The sequence below is a fragment of the Oculina patagonica genome, chromosome 13 (genome assembly GCF_052425735.1).
Source record: "Oculina patagonica isolate OP01 chromosome 13, crgOcupat, whole genome shotgun sequence".
Classification (NCBI taxonomy): Eukaryota; Metazoa; Cnidaria; class Anthozoa; order Scleractinia; family Oculinidae; genus Oculina; species Oculina patagonica.
This window is the reverse complement of record NC_135770.1, coordinates 9,041,841-9,068,815: the sequence shown is the minus strand read 5'-3', so window position 1 is coordinate 9,068,815 and position 26,975 is coordinate 9,041,841. Positions and strand designations below refer to the sequence as shown.

Below are 26,975 nucleotides of genomic sequence, written 5' to 3'. Positions count from 1 at the left end.
ATTTGTTGAGTTCTGTTTATAAATCAAACCATTATTGTTGGGTTTCCTACATGCAAGCTTCGCGTTTTCAGTTTTGCTCCTTTGTAATCCATTTCCATCCTCGCCATCGTTAGCTATCCTCACTTCCTAATGGCTTCCTGTCATTTGTTGAGTACTGTTCTACAAAATCAATGCTAGATCTGTAATAATCTTGGTACTAAAGTTTTGCGCTACTTCTTAAGAACAGTAGACAGTCAGTGTTTCTCAACCGTACCTTAATAAAGAGACATTGGACTCAATCGTGATGTTACTTGACACGCTGAACGTTTCCATGGTGACAAGAACTCGTAACGGAAGGTGAATTGGCCTACAAACAACAAGAAGAACCAAAAACGCAAGTTACTATCATTGACTAAGCTGACTCGTAGATCGCAGAAAACCAAACGACCATAAAAGGTACGGAGTAAAGGAAAGAGGCCCCCGAAAAAAAGAGATCTTGCTCAGGCTATTCTTACCCTTTAAGAAGAAAATGCGCTTTTGAAAACATTCGAAAAAGGGCCTATTCAGTAAAAAAGAACAGAGTGCTACCTGGACGCAAATAAAACATGTCCAGCAAAACTTTTGACAACAAACCTGTAGTCAATGGTGCCTTCCCACACGTGAGTATGAAACACTGTCACAACCGCTGGGGGACTGAAACCAAGAACCGGATCATCCTTCACGTCAAAGAAATCTTTTACCTGCAGGAAGAAAGGTGTTAGACCAGTTTTCGTAAAAATCACCACCAACATGCATCTTAACCAGAGCGCATTCTGTTAAAGTATAAACACTGTTAGGTATCGAGTGAGTTTCGTAGAGTTCATTGAGCCTGCAGTTTTTTGGCCCAGACGTTGCTAAGCGACATGACCTATCCTGAAAGCGCCACGTTTACGAGACAATATTGTTGGTTCCGTCCTTGTGTAACGGTACACAAGAGACCAAGAGTTAACTTAAGGAAACAATCATTCACGGATGGGTTTTTCCTTTATCAAGACACAGCCAAACTTCTTGAGTGGCTGTGAGTGCGCGCGCAATTTTCTTTTGACAGGAAAATAACTTGAAAAGAATCGGAAACTCTGTGAGTGGTTTTATGAAGATTTGCACAAAAAACGACGCTAAATCAAAAGAGGTTTTACCAAAAAAAAAGCAACAGTTGAAACTCTTGAATAAATAACCAGAACATACCTGTGTGAGCCACATCTGTTTAGAAGAAAGCATCCTGTGGCGAAGAGTGCTTCTACGGAGTCCCAATGAAAATAGAATTTCCTGCAACAATTATCAGTTAACACCACATCAATTGTTGAAGTAACCACTTGCAAGAAAATTCCTAGTGTGTCAGCGCCTTTTCAATACTTACATATAAATATAATAAGTGCAACACCAACAGAAAATAAATTGTTTCTGTAAATCCGGAATAATACCACAAACAAAACATCTACTACTTATAAAATATTTGAAACACATATATATAAAAAAAAAAACAAGCATAACATTACTCAAACTACATTCAGAAACGTTTTGCAAGTACATATAGAACAACACAACATAAGCTACTTACAAATTAAAGTAACGATTCCACTATAAGATTGAGAGCAATTGCTAAAGGTAAAATAAGAGAGCTAGTCTCACGGAAGAAACTTGCAATAGCTAGCTTGGATTTTTTCAAACGCCGGCTATATCCTCCTAAAGAAATCCAAATTTTAAGCTTTGTCGTGTGTATTAGTATCCGTAGCGCATTAGTAAGGATAGCCAAACAGCATCCCAGAAGCAATATTTCACATTTCTAGAAGCCGTATACATGAAGTATTTAGTGAAAATCGCTGAATACTACATTTATACGGCTGCTAGAACGGGTTTGTCTTTGCAAAGCTACCACCTTGTGGCGCCATGTAGCAAGCAATAGCAAAGTTAAAAATCCCAAATAGCAGGACGCTACTGACCATGGCGGAGGAGATGAACTCTAGTCTAGCTTAAGGCAGGGTGTAGGGCTTGAAACAGCTGGGATCTTCAGATTACAAGACTAACACACTAAACCTGCCTATACACCTCCTTTAGTTAGCTTTCTTACTTTGATGTTTTTCGAAGTATCCGCTGAAACTTTGATCGCAAAGGCAAACATTGGTTCACTAGTCCTCCCGTCCACCTGTCGTATGCCCGGTTCAGTGTGGTAGAGGGTAGACTGGAGCTCAGCTCCACTGAACGCGGATTCCATGGACACATGGGCTCCCTGTGGCACCACAGGCGCATGCTGAAAAGCGACCTTTTGAGATTGAAGACACAGGTAGGTAAGATCGACTTGACTTTTGTAACAAGCTGCTACAAAGAATGTGATGTCATTAAACTCTGCTGCTATTTCTCCGAGTACTTCTTCAGAACATGAGCTACAGTCCCTGGAACTTCCACTGGGAGAAGAAATCTGAAAAGAAAAGAAAACAGTGTTACATAAAGTGTATATGACACGAAATCTTTTATTGGCTTTTTTCTTTCGTTGATATGCTTAAATAAAGGATTGACAGTTAAAATTTGTCCAAAATTTTTTTTCCGTCAATTTTTGACTCCGAAATGTCGCACTCTCAGCCATCTTGAAAATTCATCAAACAAGTAGACGTCACAAAGATGACGTGACGTACCTTTTGTCATAGCGGCGCGCGGCCAAAAGGTAGTCACGTCACCTTTGTGACGTCTACTTGTTTGATGAATTTTCAAGATGGCTGAGAGTGCAACATTTCGGAGGCAAAAATGACGGAAAAAGATTTTTGGACAAATTTTAACTGTCAATCCTTTATTTAAGCATATCAACGAAAGAAAAAAGCCAATAAAAGATTTCGTGTCATAAACACTTTAAGCTTTTTTGGAATATTTGGAGCATCCAAACGTGTTTGTTAGATACAGAGAACACTCAAAAAATTGTTAAATCACTTCTAATACTTAATTGGTTTAGGAATACGCTTACATAGGTGTTTTTATATACGTAGTACGCGACTAACTGAAAGCTGTTGCTAAAATGAATTACTTCTACAAACGTTGGATAGCAAGCCTGATACACTCATCAAGGGTTTGTAAGAATTGCGTTAAAACTTTGCACTCTTTGTTCGCTTTATTCTGACCTGTATTATGCAGCCGTACATGCCACTTAGGTTGCATTTTATTCAAAAGGATTTAAAGTTTTGATCTACGCGATTGTACATATTTGTCCGTGGCCCTCTCGCGTTTTGTCAAACGAACTACTCAGGGCAGAAGGGTTGGCGAAAAAACAAAAACAAACAAACAAACAATCAAAACAAACAATTCATAGTTTGCCTTGCTCCGTGGGCGTTTTCGAGCGGTTTATTAATGGAAAATGCCTTGTTAAAATTCCCGTTAGTGGAGCCTGTCTTAAAACTTAGAACTTACCTCACTCATAGGGAAAACTGCTAGTCTAGCCTTGCTGACACTGAGTGTAAGTGTGAAGGCTGTCTGGCCATTAGGGTTGGAGTTTGTACGTTTGTATTTGTTCTCCAGTGACGTAAAATTACTGCTTTCTTCATCAGATGAGGACGCATCTACATTATATGTACAAAGAGAACGATAGGCCAGTCAGTTTTAAACATACCCGGGCAAAAATAACGTGCCGTTATGCCGGTAAGGCCTGTGTAGTGCGCTTGGCTAAATAGGCCATTTCGGAGTTACCCTTTGCCTCTGTTTCAAAACGAGTCTACGTGCGAAATCATTCAAATGAAAATGAGTTCGATTTGCATGATAATGGACCTGTAGGTGAATGTTCAATGGTTTCGCACGTAGTCTAGACTCGTTTTGAAACAGAGGCAAAGGGTTACTCGGAAATGGCCTATTCTCCTCTTTATTTGGCGTGTTCTGTTTGCTGACATCGCTTGTAAAAATCGCATTTTCTGATCAAAATTCTACTCGGGCAACGAAACTCTGTTTGAGTTCTGGTCGGTACAGCTGTCCGATTAGTTTTGAAATTTGCTTTCTAATATTTAACCATATATCTTTTGTGTTACTAAGTCTTTCCGTATTTTGCGCGAATTCTGTTCAAATTCTCCCCGCAGAATGCCCGCTGCCAAAAGTAGTGAATACTGCTCGAGTTTCTGCCGGCAAAATTTATCCAAGCCTACTGTGTGGATAATTCAGGGATGCTGAACTGTAATTTATAAAGTGATTCCGGTACTTACCATCATCGTAACTGCGTAGGCCTGATCTGCACATGACAAACCGATCTGGTCCTTGTGCCTGCATCATCTGACTGGCTAGGTCCAACCCTGTGCCAACATTGAATCCACATGGGTCAGGCCGGTCTGCTGGAGAGGGAGCCATGGGTTCCCATAGCAACAAGTCACTTGCCAGCCTGAAAAAAAACAACAGATAAAAAATTAATACTGGGTAAACTTTACTGAAGAGTTGAACCTCTCCTTTCGGACACCTCTATAATACGGAACCTATATTATGGACAGTTCTATTGGAAATAAAGAGACTAGAATTGATTAAATTTCTGCATTTATAATGCGAAAAACTCTCTTATACAGACACCTAGCTCTGCCCTTTTGGTGCCCGTATTGAAGAGGTGTTCACCGATTTTCTGCCAGGTTTTCTCCACGTTGCTTAAAGCAACGATGATGCAGTGTTTGATTTGGAGGTCATGTGCTCCAATTCCACCGGGGTCAACAATTTTAACTTTTCCCTGGGAATTGGGGGGGGGGGGGGGGAGAGGATGGATGGATGGAGGGGAATTCAAAGTGTACATGTATCAAAATTTCACAAATCTACTCACCTGTTATAGATGTTCTCAAAGACATCCTTTGTATGTAGGTTGACATCCAGCCTGGGGAAGGTGCATTCTACATGTACTTTGGATGATGACACTGTGTCTTCTTGAAACCGATTCATTTCTTCCTGGGTGCCAGGCATTAGAAGCTGCAATCAAAAAAGTCATTCCATTCCATTTGCAAACCCCATTTTTATTGACCTTAATTTATATGAATCACTTAATGTACATAAATTCTAAGAGAATTCGGTATGCATGTCTGTGATTAATAGTACTATAGACATTCGGCCATAACTATTAAACGTTCCGACTCCTTTTGCCAAGTTCAGGATGTAGAAGGACACCTGACATCATCCAGCCCGGTCTTACTTCAAGTCTGTAAATAGCCTCTATGAGGTACGCAATTATATTTGTGTCACAGGAAACCTAAAAATAATTGTCTATTTTTATTTAAAATTGCTACATTCGAGCGCTGAAACTGTTCACGAGCATCTTTGGCTGCGGATGGCTCGGATGGAAACGGATTGCAACTTGAAAAAGTAAGGCTTGTTTCCACGCGTCTTAAAAAAAGTCGATGACTAGCCGTAGCTTGATTTCTAGACGCAAATTAAGGTTATATCTTCCTTTAGATGTTCAAAGATAATGTTTTTATGGGTTAAGTTGCCTGCCACTAATTTCAGAACAGTTTAGACCATGACATAGCTCTTTTAAGAGCAGCATATACCCGCTATATAGCTGGACGGACTGTTATAAATACCAACCTCTTCTGTCTCAAACATGACAGGTCTGGAGGAGAATGGAGATGGCTCAGCTTTCATCATAGGGTAGGCATCCAGGGAACTGAGAGGTGAGTTATCTGATGAGGGGACTTCCTCTAGAGCTGACAGAGGAGCAGGTGGCTGGACTGTGATCACAATCCTACAAACAAATGACGTTATTTCATCACCAATACTGTATAAAAGCACCAACAAAATTGAGAATTGTAACAGATCGGATTATCACGTCCTTGAGCAGGAACGTTGAGCCTTGTTCCCTGCGAGTTTGTTATTTCAAAATAACTAGTTGGTGGCATTAAAGAACTCACAGAAATGTTTGAAAAGAGTAGGGGTTTGTTCAGGCTTATTCTCTCTTTGCCCGCGTGGCTAGGGGAGTAGCCTGCGAACAGGCTCCCACGTGGAGCTGGGTGTAAAATGAAGAAGGTGACCAAAGCGAGCTAAGTGTGGCTCGTTCTCCCCCTCAGCGCGCGCGCTTCGCTTGATTGTTTTTTCCCTCCCCGCCCTGCCCCACTCGGGAGAGCCTGTTTGCAGGCTACTAGGGGACGGAAGGACGTGGGGAGTGGGGAGAGGCCCCTCCCATCTCCCTTTTGCATTTTTTCCTTCATTCTTTCGCTCCCCTTTCCTTTTCTACGCCTGCCACGCAGGCTAACTCTCTCTGTATTCATTTATTTCACGGGTAGCTAGGGTGGGTGTGAGATCGCCGAGGAACATTACAGCAGCCAGAGGTGCCTAAGGTTAGTATACTGATGTTCGAGTTTACTACTACACAAAGCCCAACATACCATTATCAAGGTCATTAGAGCGGTTTTCACTTGAGTGTCGAAAGTAATTTGCGTTTGCTTTGGTTTTGCGTTCACTACGCTTAGTGATTGGTTTAAAAATTTCACGCCACTTTCTCGGCCAATCAGGAGTAAAACCAAAACCAATCGTAACTCGATCGCGCACGTTTTCCCGCGCTTTGTGCCAGCTACATGTATTTGCTACGAGTTTTGATTGGTCTGTGTCTTTTGTAATTGGCCAGAGTAATTACTTTGGTTTTGGTTTTACGACACTCAATTGAAAACTGCTCTATCATCAGTAGAATATTTTGGTTTAGAATAAAAACGTTTTGCCTTTCGGTTGTGTGAAATAATGGTCAGTGACTCTTAAAGGGTCACTTGACAACATGTCTCATGGTACAAGGAATACGTTGCATAAGTGGACATCAACATCCCAGCAATCTCCTTCCCAGATCCTGCGCCCCCCTTAACCAGCGGACGGAAAACGTAATGGCTCTGGGCGATTTAAAAACCAGAACCAGGAATTCCTGGGTGTGTGTGTGCCAAAAATTGCTGATAAAATGCACACATTTTCAACAGCCAATCAGATTTGGCCGTGTTTCTGGTGGGCTTTTAGTCTAACCCAGAGGTCTCAGTTAGTGGGGACCAAAAGGATCGCGGCCTCTGGGCACAAGGTTGACAACCAAGTGGATTCAATAATGTCTGACTTTAAGACAGCCAGTAAGACACCTCAGGTAAATAGATATGTGCGACAAGACTAGCGATATCATTTAAGTGCGTTAACTTAAATATATTGCATGGAAATATTTATTTAATATTTACCTTGGCCAGTCAAATCCACCATTTCCTGTGTCGCTCTCTGTCTGATTATATGTGACGTAAATAACAGGCATTTTGTCACTGCTTGTATCTTCCTGGAAGTAACCTATGAGAACATTTCACAGTGAAACATCGGCTTCAGTTATAGCATCTCATCAAGTGCTAAGCTTTGAGTTTCCGGTTACACTCTCCATTCTAATGGGCTGATGTTAACATTTATTTAATTAAACAACTCTTCCAAACTCCAAAGTGATAGAAACTTTTACAGTAAAGCAAAAGGACGGATCGGAGCAATATGACTTCTTTTCTTTTCTTTTTTCAGAACTTACACTGCACTTACAAAAAATACTGAAATTGTCACTTAACTAATACAGCTACTCACTATAACAACAGATCTAATGTAACTAAAATGATAAAGGATAACATATACTAGTTATGCAACGCTTTCGAGTGGTATACTATGGAATATCCCACGAGTCACTTGTATTTTCTCGGTATACACACGAGCCTTTAGGCGAGTGCGGTATACCAAGAAAATACAAGTGACAAGTGGGATATTCCATAGTATACCACGAGAAAGTGTTGTGTAACTATTTTATACCATGCCATAGAAAATACGCGTACTAAATTTCGTCGAGAATACAATCGCAGCGCACGATGGGAAGGTTGGGTTGAATACCGTCGAATATACAACGGCTTTCCTGTATTCTGATTGGCTGTATTTTCTATGGCATGGTATAAATATCCATATGGTTGCCCATACCATGCAGTTCTTTAAAGCTGATATCGTAATGACAGGCAAGTTCAGATCCAGTAAGGCACGTGTTGAATTCTACAGCCGTAAAGTCAAATACTAAACGCTCCTTCCTCAAGGACTGTTTCCACCAAGGGCGACGATCCACAGCTGGGCGTAAGTCTGGAATAGGAAATCTATAATGCCAGTGAAAATACTAATTTTGATCTCACTGTAAACATGGGATTTCTAAGATTTCTATATAGTTAATCTATAACTACTACAAAAACTCAGAGGTTTCAACAGTAGGAAACTTTTTCAGGAACAATGCACAGTTTTGTTCTGAAGGTATTCCGCACATCCGAGTAATAGGCCATTTCCAAGTTACCCTTTGCCTCTGTTTTAAAACGAGTCTACGTGTGAAACCATTCAAATGAAAATGAGTTTGATTTACATGAAAATGGACCTGTAGGTGTCACTCATTTTCATATGAATGATTTTGCCCGTAGACTTGTTTTGGAACAGAAGCGAAGTGTAACTCGGAAATGGTCTATTGTGTAGGTCTCGCAGTTACAGAACACTAGTATGAAAAACTTAAATAAGAATCTATGACATGATTTAGGTCTTGTTTTTAGGGATTTTCATGAACAATTCTCAGTTTTATCTAGACCAAAAGAATATCACTAGCAGATAGTACAATGAGATCAGCTCTTGATAGAATTATCCCCCAACCCAAGGTTCCCAGTATTACATTTATTAATATTTAACACAAGCACAGAATGACATTCCACCGTAAAGGCTTGTGAGGTCTAAACATTGAACTGTCTTCATATTGTAACTGCATTAGACTCAGCCTCTTCAGAAAGACCATAAAGTACAATACGTAGAGAGAAGCTAGATTACTAGACTTGCTCAATGACTTGGTGCAAGTCTACTAGATTACCAACTAAGAATCTGTCAGGTGCTCACCTTAAGACCAGAGTAAGTGAAGGGCAGGACAGGTGAATGTTAAAAGGCTGTTCTACTGCAGGAGTATCTTCCATGGCTTGAGTAAACACAGCCTGCTGGTTCTAACAAAAAGACAACACATGTCTTGTTATCACAGGTGTGTCTAGGTGAGGAACAGGTACCAACTGAGGATGAAATCACATCTCTGAGAATTGAATGAGGCTGTTGTTTTAATCACCTCCTCCTAAGCACTTTTGGGATAATTTAGATAAAAGAGGTCAGCAAAAGAATTTCAGGAAGAAATGCTATCCATCTACAGGTTATGCATTGACTTCGATGGTCTAAGTCCATGCATAAACTGTATGGACTGTAAGTATTATGTCAACTACAAAAGATCACCAGTTCTTGTGCACTTGACTTAGAAATAAGATTTACATTTTTGTAACTTATTGTTATTTAACGGAAATTGATTTTTAACCTTTTTTATCGCATTTTTTTTTTTGTTTTGAACATATTTTTTGGTCAAATTGCGAAAATTGAATCCCCCAGAATATGTCCATTCTATTTTTGCGAAATTAAGTCCCATAAAAATAAGTACATGTACAAATGTAACAATAACTAAAGGTAGTTAACAAACAGTCAATTTAGGAAAGGCTCTAAACTGTAATGACCTTTAACTGTATGTTGACTTATACACAATCCTGAGAAATGACACCAAACAACTTTATGTGAAATAATTATTAACTCTGACATTATTATATAGCAAAGCCAAATCCATTGCTTCCCTTCATAAATCTTAGGCACTGTAAGAGATAAAAAACATACCACTATTGAGGGATTACAAGATTTAAACATGCGCGACTGCATGTTTGAGGGGTGGTTCATAAACACAGGTTGTGGGTCCAACAATGCAGCCAGTCTGTCGACTATAGACACGTCTACTTCACAGAGCAGGCCACCCAGCTCCAGGGACAAGTCTGTCTTTGGTAACACAACATTGCGACCTTGAACGACGCCCTGGTAAAACGGAGGAAACAAAAACTGACTTAAAAGCTTGAACAACATGGAACGGAAATAGCAAGTATAAATTGTAATATTTTAGTATTATTTCTAGTATTTTTTCAAGGGTAGCACATTAAAAGTGTAATTTTAAGTACTAACAAACCTGTGGCCCTCCAGGTTCAGGGTTCCTAGCAGTAAAATCTGTATAGTTGTCTACGTTCTAATAATTATGAATATAAAGGAAGAGAAGAAGATAATTTACCGGTGAGGTTGTTCTTTGAGTGCTTCTGTACTTGAGTCTGAGGCAGGGAAGGGAAGACGTTGGATTAAGTCCAAAATAAGGCGCTGCTTGACCATCACTAGACAATAACTTCAGCAACTGAAACAGAGTGAGGAATAAAATTAAATGAAATTATTGTATAAGCCATCCTTGATAGGAAGTTCAACCTCAGCATTACATTCTTAACTTAATCTTGCAGGAGATTATTCCCTTTCTTGTCATGTTTTGATGCCTTTTGTACATCACAATAAACATGTATTTAATTGGATGTCCATCCAGGCAAGAGGGAATTCATCCAAATACCAGCACATGCACCAAAGACTTGCATGTTATACATGTAAGAAAACAGCCATGTTGAAAATTTGGCATAAATATGGTTCAAGCAGACAACGTTCAAGCTGGTACATTTATTTAAAATAAACAATTTAACAAATGAAAAAAATAATGTATTACATACGGGTACATATCATTTTTTTCCTGTAGTCCCCCCGGGGGGGGGGGTACTTGCAGTATACATGACGGGGGGGTCCGACGGAGCTTCATATTGTGAACCCAAAAAAATACATGAGCCTGAAATTTTACACCCAAAGAAATACCTGACATCAAAATTTTCTACCCCAAAAAGTACAAGACCTAGCACCTGTATACTGATTTATTCAATAAAACAGACTTTAAGACCTAAAAAAATATATGACAGATCTCTTGACCCAAAAAAATACCGATGTAAATTTTCAACCGAAAAAAATACGTCGGACCTCCCCGTCATGTATATACTGCAAGTACCCCCCTGGGGTAGTCCCTGTTCCATCCTTTAACACTGCACTGCATTTCATCACTAATTATTGGAGGCACAGTGGCCTAATGGACAGCATACCAGACTCCAGATCGAGCGGTCTGGGTACGAGCCCTGGCTGGGTTTACTATGTTTTGGTCTTGGGCAAGACACTTTACTCTCATAGCACCACTCTCCACCCAGGTGTATAAATGGGTACATAGGCAAAATAATGCTGGGGGTACCCTGCGATGGACTTGCATCACATTTAGGGAGGGGGGAGGTAGAAATATTCCTAGCCGCTTAATGCTACAGAACCCAGGATGAGCTCCGGCAGTATGGGCCGCATGGCTCGAGGCTTCCCTTCCATTCCATCGCTATAATGCCAATGATCAGAATTTACAAAATAAAAAAAATATACATGTATGTATTGATGATTTACATGTTTGAAGCACCCGGTGCAAAGAGGAATCTTGACAAGGACATGTACCTGTGTGATTGAGTAAGGGATTGGAGCAGGTGCTGAAGTTGATGATCGCTCAAATAAATACTCATTTAGCTCCAGTTTCCCTGTCGACAATTCAATGTTTCCAGTCTGGTGTGAACTGCTGACAGTTCTCTCAAAATCAAATGAGATAGGAGCAGCCATACACCTAAAAGAACCAGATGTCAGTGACTGTATAAAAATAAGTATTCATTGGAAAACATTTAAAACATACAATCATGTAATAGGCTATTTCACCGAAAAGAAGGTGGCTCAAAACTCGATGTAGCCAGTTCTTTAGTTGGTTGCCGGCACTTAATGAGAACCCCGATGACAGATTAAGATACTGTACAAAAACACTAACCTAAGGTGATCCGCACAGCATGCTGAAGCAAACTTTTTCGCCATCTCTTCAAAGTCTTTTCCTCCAAATCCATAAGTGCCAAGGCTCGAAAAGAACTTGTCTGCCATGAGAGACAGTGGATGACTGTCGTCAGAATGAAAGACTTTAGCCTCTGGTGACGGTGACAGCACTGGATCGATGTGAAGGACTGTTACAGCCAGACTTGAAAGTTTCATGCTTACTTTAATCACGTCAGGACATGGATCATCCAGGGCTGCTATTCCAGCAAGACCAGGATTAGCTGATGAAAGGCTGTGTCTTGAAACATTGCTTTGAGGAGCATCTATTAAAATAATCAATGGCAAAAAATAACGTGTACAGTAAACCCTTAACACTCAAGTTCAATAAAAGGGAGTATATCACAGATTTTACCAGATTTCTGAACAGCCATACCCCTCCCATGAAAGGTTTTTTGATTTGAATTTCTCCTCCCTCTGGAAATTCCTGTTAAGCCCCATACTTTCCTTTAAAAAGTTTGGCTTTTGAGACCACCCCCCTCAGAATTTCCAATGACCTTAATGGGATGGGTATGGATTTTTTCCAGAACTGCACATGAGAAAAGGTGCAACAGCATATTGTGATGAAACAGTTTTTGGTTCATTTTGCTATTTGTATATTGCAATGTAAAAACTGTTTCTGAAGAGAACATGTTTGCTTACCAGTTCTCATGTCACAAACAGATGACATGGATTGCTTTGCACTGACAAAGACGGTATTTGCAGCTTCTGCTAGAGAGGTGCCTGGTATTTGAAGTTTCTGGCTCACAAATCTCTTGTCGTACCCAATAGTGTTTATCAAGTTGTATGGCGGTGACTGCACACCTCCCAAAGTCCCCAAAGGTGAAAATTCTGGTGACTGCAGCAGATTTCCAGAGGGTTTTACTGTCAACATGTCTGCAGGCAAAACAGGTTCCTCAAGGGGCGGAAGCAAGTCATGGTTGGACGACATGGAATAAAAGGTTTCCTCTCCCTCCTCCCCTAAGATGCTGTCATAATCAGCACCTGAGGAGTAGTGGGAGAGGATATCATTTGTTCCACAAGAGTCAGGGGTGAAGTTCCATGAGTCCACACGTTGCCGTCCTTGTTGATGTCTCTGTTCCTGTTGTTTTGCAGACATGAGTTGGTTCTGCAAGTCTTGTTCAATCTTTTGGAAGTCTTCTGGTTGCATGGGTTTGTTGACTGAGTGGTCTTTCCCTGTGGTATGGCTGGACATGTCTAGGAGAGAATGATAGTTCTGCAATGTGTAGCTGTATCGATGACTGTAATTTTGCCAGGGACACATTACCCATCTGGACAAGCTTAGGCAAACACAATGTATTTAAATGGTTATATGTTTTTCTAGCATAAAGATGGGCACAATACACTACCCATCTAAAGGAGCTACCTTAAGTGATGCATCAGCTTAAAAATTGCATTACAAGAAGAAGCTACTTTTGAGGGGTGACATGTCCAGCATAATCAGATGAATTACAAAATGTTTGCCCAAGCTTGTCCAGATGGGCAATGTATCTCTAGAAACAGAGCACTGCAATAACTAGAGCATTGAAAGAAGCTTAGAGAATGATAAATTAAAGTCTCTGTGTGCATGTCTGTCTGACCCAATTTTTATTTATCTATCTGTCTGTCTGTCTGTCTGTCTGTCTGCCTGCCTGCCTGCGTGTCTGTCTGTCTGTCTGTCTGTCTGCCTGTCTGTCGGATACAATTTGCAATTAGATAGTGTTTAATCTTCAGCACAAACCTGGTGATGAAAATCCACTGCAGAGTTCTACAAGCAGGTGAACTTGTTTGGGTGATAAGAACACATTTAATGTTCCAAGAAAACACTCAACATCCATCTAAAAGAAATAGTAAATCCCCCAACTTAGTCAATTACAAAAAGAGAATTTATGTAATATTCAATTTAAATTATGATCATTCTAAACTTGCAGATTACAGACCTGAGTGTATAACATTCCTGATTGGTTACATTGACATAAAAAGTGTAACAACCCCTAAACCATACATGTACAGTTGTCGGTAGAGTTGTCAGTTGTCAGTACCAAGTCCTACTTGTTCAAATTTTACAGTTCAAACTCCAGATATCTCTCATGCAGGAAGAGAGTGAATGGTTGTCATTAAGAAGAAGGTAAGGTAAGGTTAAGCTGCATTGCAGGGGGGGGGGGGAGGAGGGGGTGAAGTGGTTATCTCAGCTGGGTGGGATGCTAGTCCAATGCCAGGTTACCCACCCCTACACCTCACCATTTTGTCAGGTTCCTATAATACATGTACAGTGTTAACCTCTTTATACTCCTGCCGGTGGAGAAAAACACTGTGACTGGCAGTCTTGCCCAAGAACACAACACAGTGACCCCAGCCAGTATATTGAACATAGACTGCATGATCCAGAGTCAAATGCACTCGCCATTATTAAGCTAATAATGGTTAGTGTGCTGGACTCCAGATCGAGCAGTACGGGTTTGAGCCCTGGCAGGGACACTGCATTGCTTGTTCTTGTGTGTGACACTTTACTCTCATATTGCCTCCAGATCTCTCCACCCAGGTGTATAAATCCCAGGGGGGTACTCCGGCTTGTAAATGACGGGAATGATCAAATGGAGGCAAAACTCAGGACCCAAAAAAATCCCTAAGTCTTCCGACATTACCCAAAAAAATCCCTGGACCAAAAATAACCCCCCAAAAAATCCCTTGTCAAATTACCCCTAAATTTCCAGGAGGGGCAATAACATAACACAAAGAACTTTTGTTTTGTTTATTCATGATACCATTAATATGCCAAGGCCGTGCTAAGGCACTTTAGTTCATTTTTAATGCCCAAAAAAATCCCCTACAGTGTATCTAAATCAAGTCACCCAAAAAAATACTTGCCAAATTTTCCAACCCAAAAAAATCCCTGAATCGAAAATTTCAAACCCAAAAAAATCCTTCGATCATCCCCGTCATTAACAAGCCGGAGTACCCCCCTAAATGGGTACCAGTTAATTTACTGCTGGGGGTAACCCTGCGATGGACAAGCATCCTATCCAGGGATAGTAGAAATATTCCTAGTCCCTTCATGCTACAGAAACCAGGATAACCTTCGGCCCTGATGGGTCACTAAGCTGGAACGCAGACTCACACCATAAAGATGGAGTTCTATAAATCCTATATTGTTTGATTAAACACTACAGCTTTTAATTCTTAGCATTTCAAATCCCACCTTGGGCCCAGGAACGGCAACATTTTGTTTTAGCTTCAGTTTGATTTCAGAGTGGCCAGCAAATGTTGCAATCTTGATTGGTGGTAGCAGACTTCCTGAGAGGGGAGGGGTGGTGAACTGTTCAGCTGACAATGAAAGTCCTTCAAGAGGACCGTGGGGGTGATGGAGGGGTGGAGAACATGAATCACTACCAGGGGAGGGTGGAGGTGATTGAGGAAAGTCAGAGGCTTGAGGCATAGTCCTTGATTCCTCTGGGAATTCATCCAGGTGAATAGACACTCCAAAGATCTTGAGATTCTTGCAGGCACAAGCAGCGGGTTCATAGACACTCTTAGCTTTGTAGTGGCTGTCCCTCTCAGCAAGCTCAGTGGATAGATCTAAATAATCAATTCTACAGACAACAAGAGTAGATTCATTTATTAAGCAAAAAAAGAAAAGATTCCTAAAACGATTTCAGATTTAGTAACGTGGAGACACGGACCCTACAACTTAAGAGGACACAAAAAAGCGGTTGTCCCACGATTTTCAACGTCCTTTTTAAAGAACTCAATCCAGCACAGAGGTGCAGTCTTATGGAATTTCGTGTCATGCTACTTTAATAACGCTACCAACCACAAGCAGTTTTGCAAAAAAACGAGAATGGACCCCATATTTAAAAAACTTAATTTTGGCAGTTTGTCGATTCAGACAACTCCAAAACACATGTGTGATTTTCAATTTTAAATCTTATTCTTATTTAAATATAATATCGTTTATTTTAGTTTATTACAATGTAATATTAATTTCTCTTAGGTAGGTAGTTAGTCACACGTACACATGACCCCTCAAGCATGTATTTGCTTTAAAACAGATCGTGGTTAAATAAAGGTTTATTATTATTATTATTATTATTATTATTATTATTATTTTTTTTATTATTATTATAAGTGTATAATATAAAAAGTCACTGACAGATTTATTTTGAAGTTTTCAAAGTTTCATGCATAATGCGTGAGAGTTGGCAGGCCTATAATTTCAACCTACCTTTTAATGTGTATTTCTAATCCAATCCCTGTTATAGTGTCTTTTGGTAAATGTTCAAATCTAATCACTGTGTCTGTAAAGGAAAGCTTCACTCTCGCCAATACTGTGAACATAAACAATGAAAACTTGTTAAAAAAAATTACTTCTCACAGGCGCACAAGTAGCATTAACAGCAAACACCTAGGAATTTAAATTCTAAAATTCTTGAATTTAAATCATGGCATCAGCAGATAAACAAAGCGGGTAAAGACACTATGTAGGAGATACAATGGGTTAATGGTTAGTGCGCTGGATTCCTGATTGAGCAGTCCAGGTATGAGCCCTAGCTGGGATTACTGCCTTGTGTTCTTAGTCAACACCCTATACATGTACTTTCCTAGTGTCTCTCCTTACCAAGGTGTATAAAACTTATTGGGTACTAACAAATTTAATGCCAGGGGGTAACCCTGCGATGGAAGTGTAATCCCAAACAGGGTGGAGTAGAAAATAAATCTCCTAGTTGCTCTGAAAGCTACAGAAACTGGGATACCCTTTTGTGGTAGCAGCTTGATGAGAACTTTTCCTTTAATTAAAGGCACCACTATGGTTGTGTTATTGGACAGTTTACTCCCCCATCACTCACCTGATTCTATGGTTTGAGCAAAGGACTCTAGACCCTCAAAAGGCGGGGTAGCTTCTGCTTGTTCCTCTCCACTGGACGGACCTTCCTTCAAGCACTCCTGAGCCAGTTGCATACTTGTTGTCATTGCATTCCATATCATGGAATCAGTCATGCTACCTCCTATAAAACATAATATACATTGTATATTAAATAGCATAGCTCCCCGTTAATTTACTTTGCCCTTTATTTAAATGTCTGCATTCTCTGACCATAGACATAAAAAATAGGTCGAGCCCACAATACAATATAAAACCATTTTCCGGTCAGGAGTCAACTTTATAAAAACACGTTACCTCGAGGATCGGAGATATACACCTGAGCCCGCGATATGGCCACGTGATACTGGTCATCAGACACCTTGTATTGACAGCTGTCAATTGACCATAACGTGGATGCCCAGTATCAAAGAGGTTAGGGTTAATCTATTTCTGAAGTGGGCGACGTACTGTACGTACATAGGTATAGACGTACGCGCCCATGAGCCATGTCTCTAGCCGTGATGACCACGAAAACTCAAGTTCATTGGTTTTCCTGTTTCTGTGGATTTTCTATGGGTATGGGGCTCTGCCCTGCGGCCCTTCGGGCCGCTGTGGAGCTCCGCTATAATAACTGTTCCCGAGGGAAACAGTTAATTTTGTTTCCCAAGAATTTCAATGTTTCCCAAGGCGAAGCAAACATTGAGATTCGAGGGAAACAAAATTAACTGGTTCTCCGAGGGATCAGTTATTCTATTCATATTATTCATAATATGACGTTTTATGCAGTTTATGCTCACAGCAGAGTACCTGTGTCCACTCGCTGTCTTGGTGTGATGGTGACTTCAAGGCCTTGGATGTCCAAACAACAGCTTTCACTGAGAAGAGCTGTCCATGGAACAGACACAGAGATGCTGCCAATGAACCCATCAATGATCTCCACTGGTAACCCAGCATTGTCCAGCATCTCATTCACTGACTGAAATCATGTGAACAGACCATACGTGCTCATTAGCCATAATCGCACACTAAATTGTATAAAATCAGACCCAGCCAGCCCAGAGCCTCTCATAAACTACAGTTGAATCCCGATAACTCAAACCCTCAATAACTTGAACCTCCCGCTAACTGGAACCTTGCTTAATTGATAACTCGAACTATTGATAATTCAATTGAATAGGGTTCAAAATAAAATTTTGTTTTTAGCCTGAATTTGTCGGCTTTTTTTGTCAAGGCTCATTTTTTCCCGGCTGTTAGAGAGCTATGCATTTTCAAGGGACACAATCCATCTGCATACATGACGTACCCAGATGCATTCTGGGGCGATTTCAAACACAGTCGGCCATTTGTGAGTTTTCCGAAGTGATACAATAGATGATACATACATTTGTAGTGATACAAAAGAATTGACTTATTTTCTTATTTTGAATGTCTGAGAAGCAAATAAGATCTCCAATATAATTTTCTGGAGGGACACAATACCTGAGAAGGTGCCAGGGTGGCCCATTATTCATCTTAACACAGAAATGAAGTCGCCACATTGGCGACTAAACCGTAAAACCAGAAGTTTTCGTCAACAAAGATGAAATTTTGGTCGCATTAGCGACCAGTGAGTCGCCCTTTCTAGCCCTGTAGCTGCTTTATTTTCTGATATGGAATGTTTACTTCAACATTACCGCAACTTTGATTTTAGTTGGCCGATCAAGGCATGATATTTTCTATTTCTTCGGTGAAAAGTAGCCGGCAAGTGTCGTCAGACTGCCAGCTACCGCCGACAGCCGGCTGCTATTTTGAACCCTGATTGAAACCTTTTTCATTTTCCCTTGAAGGTTTGAGTCACCAGGATTCAACTGAACCCACCTTCTACCAGTGTTTTGTAAAGCAAGCTTGAGCTGTGAGCAAATGCCTTTTTTTCTCAATTTTCTTTCTGTCATTGTTACAAACAAGAATCATTCATTCCTTTCTTATAATTATTAAAAAAAATAAAGTGAGTCTCATTCACATATGCGATACATGCAAATGTATCATGTATTATTATTTATCACATTGTTTTGAGCTTTTCACGCCAATAATTATTGGTGCAAAGTTATACAAAATCGCATGCAAATTTAGTAAAATCACTGTTCACTACATGTATATGATGCATTCACTCAGACAGATATTATTTCAGTTCTAACTGAGAAGCCTCAAAACACAATATGAAAACAAACTGCTAAAACATGCATTAGTTTATATTATCAATATAATCCCCTGGCACCATTCCACGCAAACCTAACACTGCTGACGTAAATTTAAACTTTTAAGAAATATTTTCAAAACAAGACTGACCGATAATTAGCCACAAAATGCATGCATCATGATGAGAAGTTCGCCACAGAACACAGGAATTGAATTGAATACTCGATGTGATCTGAATTATTTGATGGTTATCCATGACAAATACCGTATAAACCGTAAATCATTACAAATATCATTTCTGCAGACAACCCAATAAATTTGTACATTATAACTTGTGACAAGAAAAAATTTTCAAATGCTGCGAAGAGATTTAAGAATCCCCACGGACTGCAATGAAAGCGTTTATAGAATGTTCCATTTTCATGCAAAAAAGCGCAGAGCAATCTCTCCTCGTTCTTTTCTTTCTACTAATTGTCGCTACTCACCCAAACATCAAGAGGTACTTTGTCAACTCTTCCGGTGCCATTATAGAGATCGACAGTCAACTGGTCTAACGTCAGCTTTTCCTGCAGAAAATGGCCAAGATAATGCTGTAATAGATATCTGCAGGCCCTTTTCTTGATGAAGTCCGACCAAGGGAAGAACCACGGCATTGCTGCTATAAATTCCGTGGTATTCTATCTATTAAGATCGGGTTTTTCGGTGTATAAATCGCGGCAGAACATAATTCTCGCATGTCCGCCATTTTGTCCTCATGAGGTTGTTGTTGTTTTGGAAATGACGTCAGGTTTTCCCAACATTCCTTTCGCGTGCGACAAAAATGCTGATTTTGCAAACTTTTTTTTCGAGAAATTACTCGTTTTTGCCAGAAAAAAATGAAAATAAAATCATTTTTGTCCAGTCACATTGAGTCAGGATGAATCGGTTGTCTGTCACTCTTACGAAGCATTGACTAACGGTTTAATTTTAGTAACTTTCGATCGTTCTAGAATCAAATCGTCGGGTATAAAAGGAGGTTTTTAGTTGCAGATCAACAGTTCACAAAGTTTATCAGAAGTTACAAGCAAGATACAAGAAGTGGAATATATCCAGAGAAGAATTTTAAGACAGCATGGCTCTCGTTTTCAGATTTCCAACCTTTCATCCAAGCAGGTATTTCCTTTTATTTCTTTTGTAAATTAGAATTGCCGTTGTGGTGTGTTCAAATCTGAAACAATTTAAAAAAAAAGATCTTAATACCTAATCTCTTCATCATCGATCCTTATCGCGCCATTGGACGCAATCTCTTAATACACTATTAAACCGAAAACCTTGCTTCATGATTTTTTATTTGGCATATTCAAGTCACTGTGAAATAATTATTTATTGTTTTTTTTTTTCTTCTCCTCCTATCACAGTTATTTCAACCGAGCTCCCAGAGGCTATGATTTTTTTCACGATCTATGGAGAGAGGTCGTTCTCGCTAACGCTTACGAACAGCAAGTAGGAGACTATTGCTGCCCACAAACTCATCAGGGATCAGTAAAGATCGCCTCTGTGCTGCTGGGTCAATACAAACCAGAAGAAATCTCGGTCGAGGTTGATAGCGAAAAGGTGACCTTACATGGCCTGCATCGAATTGACAGAGAAGATGGATTCGAGGAAAGCGAGTTCAAGAGGTTCCGCAAACTACCCCAGGGTGTCGATCCGACAAGCGTGACATCTCGAGTTACCCAAGATGGCGCTGCTCTCGTAATCGAGGGTACGAAACGCGTGGAGGAGAAAGCAAACGACGACAAATTTGAGGCCAAGTTGGATTTCAGAGGTTTCAAACCAGAAGAGATCAAGATCCAGATGCGCGGAAATGAGTTGACCATCACTGGAAAGCAGGTGTCAGAAGGTCACCGATCACGTGACTGCAGTCGTCGTATTCTGCTGCCCGATGGCGTAGATCTCAGCTCATTGACGTCACGTTTGTCAAAGGAAGGACTGCTGACGATAGAAGCGACACGTGATCCAGCTTTGTTGCCGCAGAAGAGATCCGTTGAGGTCACCATGGAAAAAGATGAAGCAGGCAAGGAACCAAAACAGACGACAAGCGCTGATGCAGAAGAAACTGAAAACTAGTTTTAGAGACTGTTAAAAAAGACGATTAGTTAATTTTTTTCTTTTATTTAATTTAATACACTATAGCTGTGTTGAATGGGTATTTTTTTTTTTCAAAAGTAGTTAACTGCGGGTAATGTTAAGGGAGTTCGTCAACTCTGTAGCAATATTCTATAGTCATAAAATGTAATTCATTGTTAAAACTGGAGTGAACGAATGCGTGTACCTTAGTGCCAACCGATTTTCAATTACATAGGAAAATGAAATTCAAATGTATTTCGTTTTTCATTTTTCTTCCCCGCTGTAAAAATGGAATTTAAGTCCTTTTTTCAAAATTCTTTTTTTTTCACCCATGAAAAATGACATCCGACTTTCATTTTCGTTTTTAAATGTTCCTTACACGGCGGAAAACGAAATTCGAATTCACTTTTTGATTTTTGTTTTTCGTTTCTCTTTATATGAAAAAACGGATTTGAATTTTTCTTTTCATTTTTTGCTTTCGGATGGAATTTGAAAATTAATCGGTATTCGTTTTTCCTTTTTGGCTAAAGGCATTGAAACTGACATATACCCTGAAATATCAACCAATCACGAAACGACATATTACCGCGTAATGAGGCAGACTCTTATGCTGCCCTCAGTTTCCCAACCCAACCAACCGTGCGAATTGTATTTAGCTGCGAATGGTATTTAGCTGCTGTCTATCTTGGTCATGGCGGATTCAGAAGATTGTGTGATATTTTTCACCGGCGAGGGAGACGGAAGAGAGGAAAGGAGAGTGAAAAAAATCTCAAGTGTCGGCCGAAAGATTGGCTCAAATGTTTGGGGTAAGTCATAAAGCGAGAAAGCTTTTAACTTGCAAGCATGTGCTTTCGGGTTCCTCGGAATGTAACGCCGTTGATGAAGGAACTTTAACATTTATTTAAAAAAATATTTGATTACCCGTTTCAGTTTGATGTGCCAGGAATCCACATTGTGGAGGAGTTTGGCTTGGCAACCGAATGGCCGAACCGCGATGGTCGGTTTGACCTTACAGATTTTAGGAAAGACACAACCCTAAAAGTGCAAGGGACCCCGTCCCGGTCGAATCAACACCAAGGAGCAGCCAGCCTTCGTACTCCACCGGCAAGCTCCAACTATTCTCCTTTGTTCAGGTTTGTATAATCATTTGATTTTTTCAGTCTTCGATTGTCGAAATTTCGGGAACATTTACATTAAATCTCAAGACAGTTATAGCTGTTAAATCGCATGCATGTTGTGGTCAAGCCTTTCTTGATTGCGCTGGTTTGCGTCGAAAAAAATCCCCGAAAGTGCTTAAAATATAACAAAAGGCAAAAGGTTAAAATATGCCGTTAAGATTTTCGAAAAAGATGTACATTTTTACTGAAGTCAGAATGTATCTCTTCAATCTATTTTCGTAACGTTCACTCGTCAGCCAATAAGAAGCTTCTGTTCTCACGCTTGCAAGAAAGAGCCAACGTGCTTTTCCATGACAACGGTCACTTTGTACAAGAGAGCACAAACAAAAATCAACAAAGGTAATGTAAACAGTGCACGAATGTGCAGAAAATTTCTCAAAGTAAAATTTTGGCTTGAAATTTTCTTTCAAGAAATATCGCGCAAATCGATCGAACTAAAAGGGCCGTCGATCGAGAAATTACGGGAGTCTGGGAATTTTTTTTTCAACCCCGGCATTTTCATTGTTTTTTATGAAAATAAAAAAGCACGACTGTAGCAAGCGGATGATTAATTTGATGCATTTCAGTTTCACTAAAAACCGATTTTAACTGATTAGATGAAAAATGTGACATTGCTAGCAGAATTAGCCAATGTGACGCTCTTCTAATTACTTTGTATTTTTTTTTCTAGCTCCGTTTTTTCTAACCTCCCCCATTCTACGAAAAGAGTGAAAGTAAGTGGATACTCACTGAAGGTAACGTTGGCATCACTTGAAAAAGGAAAAGTTAAGACACCTACAAGGCAAATTTATGTACTGATTACAGAAGATACCGCAAATGTTCCCAACATCACGCTGAAATGCAAGGAGGAGCTAGGTATAGAAGAAATAAAACTTGTCAGTGCCAATGGGCTGCCTTTCGAGGATTCAAACGGGACTAGAGGTAACTTGTATTATCAGTAGATGTATATTTCTTCCTTTTCATTGGCCGAGAGCCCATCACGTAATCTTTAAATAGCTGCCTACAAATAGTAGAGCAGAGAGGTTATCTTTCAGAAGTTGAGTATTTTATAACTTGGATGTTCTCGAATGAATATGTTTGTATTGAGATGTACTAAGCAACCCAGTAAAGTCCATATTGCCAGTATTTATATTTTTAACCTGTTGACGGGCATACAAGGGTGGGGGGGGGGGATTCCACCCCCTGGTAAGGTTTTTTCAAAATTTTGAAAAGAGGATTTTCTCAACAATGGTGAAACTTTCAGTAGCTGTTCATTCATCCCTTGCGGAAACTTTGATATGGAAACCATGTGTCCATGATATTTGACGTTGCCTTGGCAATGCCATAATTACAAGCAGATCTTGCCAAAAATCGTCATTTTTAACATTTTTCTTTATTTTTTTTTCAAACGGAATTGTACGATTTGTTTAATTTTAACATTCAATAATCATTCTGGCTTGATTTTGTATCAATTTCCGTTATTTGTGAAATCTAAGATGTTGGATCCAAGATGGCGGCTCTAATGACGTCATGTGGCGTCAAATGACATCTCAGCCAACAAAAATAGCCTCCTCTTGTAGAGTGAGCTACAGGCTTTCTTCTCAATGTCGGCAAATTATTTCGCTGCGCCTGAACAGAACGAAAACTCTGGGGAGAGATTCCATCCACCACCGCCCCCCCCCCCCCCCCCTTCTCCCTTGTAGAATGGTGGGGGTATGAATTCGCTTGTACGTTCGAGGGTTAACAAGGGGACGTGAAATTTGTGAATACCTTCCTGTACTAAAACTATTTTAAATTATAATGTCTTTACCCCACAGGCCTAAGCTTTTGGAAATCAGCGTCTCGTAAAGTCTATGCTATAGACTTAACAAAAGAAAAAGCTGATGAAATAGTTGTTATTAAAGATGAACATGAAGAACATGTGACCAATGCACAATCCCAAGGTATGACGTACAGTACATGTAGTCACTATGAGTAATCTCTGACCAGTTTTATTTGACAAGATTCAATTTCTTGGTTCTTGGCCACAAAGACTTTATTGTTGTTCAAAATTTTGTAAATAATTTCAAGAAAACTGAATAAACAAAATGAACTGTGATACTATTTATACAAAAAAATGCATTTTACCAAAAAATCAAATACAAAACTTTTTTCCATGCTCACGACATACACGCAATTGGAAATACACATATAACTGTGGGAAAACATTGATTACAGCATACTAGTCTGCTATCAATCTAACACTATGAATGAGCTATAATTAAGACATTGTTTATAATTTGTGTCCTCTGTAGATGTTAACATGCAAGATATCAAAGAAGCCGTGAAAATTGCAGTGGCAGAAGCTATCCATCAAGAATTGCCAAAATGTGTTGAAGATAAACTAAATGCCAATTTTTTCATTGTACGAGCAGTACAGAATGCCATTGTGAAAGAGATTTTAGATTGCTTTGAATGCATTATTTGCAAAGAAACAATACAACCACCAGTTGTAGTGAGTACTTGTTGTGACTCAGTAATAGGCTGTAAGGGATGCATTCAAATTTGGACAACCAATAATTCAGGTTGTCCAAAATGCAGAAATGAAGTTGATTTTGTAGCAATTGAACTAAAAGGATTTGACATCCTCACAAAGCTTAACAACGGTTTTTCTAGAGTTGGCTAAAGACAGACGAAATCAGAAAACGTTACTTGTTGTTGTGTTAAAGGAATATGTCTTTCACATCACGTTAAAACAGTAAAGGCTTTTTAACAGCTAAAAGCCACATGCCTAGCTTCATTTTTAAAACAATGTTAATGTTAACCAAACCTTAATATTACATATAAAAAACTGCGATGTCAACCAAAGTATATCTTGTATGTTTGTTTCTGCCATTGCATTCAAACTAACATCTGATGGAATAAACCTACGTTGGATTTATGTCAGAAGTTGAATTGTAATGTTTGCATATCTTTGTATGGCCTGCTCAAAAGAAGTAGAATTGCCATTCACAAGTTCTCCAAAGATGGCTTCTTCATTTGTTTCATTACTAAAGCGCTGTTCTCGTGTAGCCTGAAGTTCGGCATTTTCGGCTAAGGGGTCAATGCCAAAAGTAGGGAAAACCGTGAGTGTACCACCAAGATTTTCGTAAGCAGTGACAGCTTCCATGCTTGTGGGAATCTGATTAGCGAGTACTCTCTGTCCTTGGAAGTTGCCATTGCGCAAGTGCACTGGTGTCCCAACTCCTGCAATAGAAAGGAAAAAGGTCATGGGGGTAGTGAATTTAGTGGTAACACTGGATTTTACGTGAATTCTATGGCTGTTTTATAAGCTACTGAAAATAATGATTGTGTTTGATTAGACGGAGAGTGGAAAATAAGGGGGTAGAGAGCGCCAAAAAAGAGGAATGACACATGATAGCTTTCTCATCCTCCAAAAACGTGATTCTTCTCTTATTTTGTCAACAGGGTCAAACAAAAACTTTGTGCGTTTAGTGATGAAGAGCTACAAGTAGCGAAAGGGAAGAGCCGGGTTAACCTTAAGACCCTTAACCATGCCCCCTGCTAATATTACAGTATTGGTGTACCTTGAGTAGTCATACCTGGGATTGGGTGATGGTTCCAAGCATTTACTGTTCGTTTCATTCCTACACTTGCTACTTTCAGTGAGACACTTGAGACATAAAACTTAGTAAAGTCAAGTTCCATGTCGATAACACCTCTTTGCTCCATATCTCTCAAGGCATTTTTAATCGGATAATTTACACGAGCATTGACTTCCACCCAAAAACGCTCAATTCTAAGATTCTTCAAGAGAGGGAAAAGAGTGGACCAATTAGTTTGCAAATGAAACAAACTTAAATGACAATGCGTATTAAACTTACAGTCATGCTTACCTTTTTCGACTGTGTTTGTCGGTAAGGATCTCGCTGTGTATTTGTCCTTAGGGAGGCCAGTGACTCCTGTCCAAAGAGGGTCAAGTAGAACTCACGGCCATGATCAACTCGTACTTGATCTGGAAGGCAGTCCTCTATCACCGCTTTTCTGTATCATAAATTAAATTATTAGAGGTCACTATTGACACAAAGATATATTTTAGTGAGCGCCGGTATAAATACCGCGTACAAGATGGTCAAGTCAGGGATAAGGGTGTAAAGGAAGAAAGAGAACTGATGTCAAATTGCTGCTCAGTAATTTCCTTTTCCAATTTTTGTATATTTTTTACAGCACCCTTTCCTATTCGTTTCCTTGGTAATAAACACACAGGCTAGATAGTTTGATTCAAAAAAGCAATGTTTTCACTGCTACGAATACGAAACTCTACCCACCTGTAAACATGTTCGTAGATGAGGACGTTATTCTTCACGGGCATGCAAGCAAAAGAAGGAATGTACCTAGAAAACCCGTCAATTGCACAAACATGGACAACACCATAATTCACAAGTTTCTCGTTCTGGTCCATGTGTAGCTTGTGGCCATGGTATTCAGCAGTATATGGTTGCGGGTTGATTTGCCTTTCAACACCTCTTTGGCGACGATGATGGTAAATGGGAGCAACCCGAGACAGAGATTCTCTTACACGCCTCTCTGATGCGAATGTACCTTGAACCTGCATATCTAGATATCCTTTCATCATTTTTCTTCCAAATACAGGACCCACCTACAATGAATTGAGAACAGTTTTCAGCGCATGAAAAATCAAAAAAAGAGGCCTTTGATTTTCTGCGCCCTTGCCTAACACTTTACATGACGCCCCTACATTAAAGGTAACAATTTCCCTGCAAATTTAGCCTGCAGAGCAGGCGGATTATTTTCGCGCGACTCGCAAAATCCCCCCGAAAAATAATCCGCCTGTTCTGCAGGCTACTGCAAATTATATTAGCTCAAATTTGACGCCACTACCAATGAATATAGATAACTTCCAC

The 26,975-nt window shown here is 39.8% G+C and overlaps 3 protein-coding genes across 3 annotated transcripts in view; 1 reads left to right on the top strand and 2 right to left on the bottom strand.

The window, feature by feature from the left end:
- The window catches only part of LOC144634904 (autophagy-related protein 2 homolog B-like), a 31,622-nt gene extending 12,061 nt beyond the window's left edge, over positions 1-19,561 (bottom strand). Inside the window, exons 1-22 of the mRNA XM_078493947.1 lie at positions 19,294-19,561; positions 17,441-17,609; positions 16,617-16,775; positions 15,995-16,097; positions 14,972-15,362; positions 13,514-13,610; positions 12,436-12,990; positions 11,738-12,059; positions 11,380-11,542; positions 10,100-10,216; positions 9,661-9,852; positions 8,857-8,957; positions 7,918-8,084; positions 7,158-7,260; positions 5,542-5,698; positions 4,787-4,929; positions 4,191-4,363; positions 3,412-3,560; positions 2,087-2,434; positions 1,204-1,284; positions 613-719; positions 254-346 (exon numbers count right to left, since the gene is read on the bottom strand). Coding sequence (XP_078350073.1) covers positions 254-346; positions 613-719; positions 1,204-1,284; positions 2,087-2,434; positions 3,412-3,560; positions 4,191-4,363; positions 4,787-4,929; positions 5,542-5,698; positions 7,158-7,260; positions 7,918-8,084; positions 8,857-8,957; positions 9,661-9,852; positions 10,100-10,216; positions 11,380-11,542; positions 11,738-12,059; positions 12,436-12,990; positions 13,514-13,610; positions 14,972-15,362; positions 15,995-16,097; positions 16,617-16,775; positions 17,441-17,609; positions 19,294-19,461 — 4,058 coding nt within the window. The 5' untranslated portion in view covers positions 19,462-19,561. The remainder of the gene's footprint in view (positions 1-253; positions 347-612; positions 720-1,203; positions 1,285-2,086; positions 2,435-3,411; positions 3,561-4,190; positions 4,364-4,786; positions 4,930-5,541; positions 5,699-7,157; positions 7,261-7,917; positions 8,085-8,856; positions 8,958-9,660; positions 9,853-10,099; positions 10,217-11,379; positions 11,543-11,737; positions 12,060-12,435; positions 12,991-13,513; positions 13,611-14,971; positions 15,363-15,994; positions 16,098-16,616; positions 16,776-17,440; positions 17,610-19,293) is intronic.
- A 243-nt stretch (positions 19,562-19,804) lies between these two features.
- Positions 19,805-21,104, top strand: LOC144635064 (uncharacterized). The gene is made up of 2 exons (XM_078494135.1): positions 19,805-19,960; positions 20,206-21,104. Exons 1-2 carry the CDS (start codon positions 19,920-19,922, stop codon positions 20,912-20,914), a joined length of 750 nt encoding a protein of 249 aa, XP_078350261.1. The 5' UTR covers positions 19,805-19,919; the 3' UTR covers positions 20,915-21,104.
- Positions 21,105-24,983: 3,879 nt separating this feature from the next.
- Positions 24,984-25,761, bottom strand: LOC144635093 (uncharacterized). Its single transcript, XM_078494173.1, has 2 exons — positions 25,653-25,761; positions 24,984-25,296 (listed from the first exon to the last, which is right to left on the bottom strand). The coding sequence occupies exons 1-2, from the start codon at positions 25,756-25,758 to the stop codon at positions 24,989-24,991; spliced, it is 414 nt and encodes a 137-aa protein (XP_078350299.1). The 5' UTR covers positions 25,759-25,761; the 3' UTR covers positions 24,984-24,988.
- Between the last annotated feature and the right edge of the window lie 1,214 nt (positions 25,762-26,975).

Bases quoted from the DNA above. Each gene is read 5' to 3' on its own strand.
- LOC144635093 (XM_078494173.1), bottom strand. From the start codon at position 25,758: ATGGAACTTGACTTTACTAAGTTTTATGTCTCAAGTGTCTCACTGAAA. The intron at 25,297-25,652 runs GTATGACTACTC...TTTCTATTGCAG, and splicing joins GAACCATCACCCAATCCCAG to GAGTTGGGACACCAGTGCAC.
- LOC144635064 (XM_078494135.1), top strand. From the start codon at position 19,920: ATGGCTCTCGTTTTCAGATTTCCAACCTTTCATCCAAGCAG. The intron at 19,961-20,205 runs GTATTTCCTTTT...CTCCTATCACAG, and splicing joins CCAACCTTTCATCCAAGCAG to TTATTTCAACCGAGCTCCCA.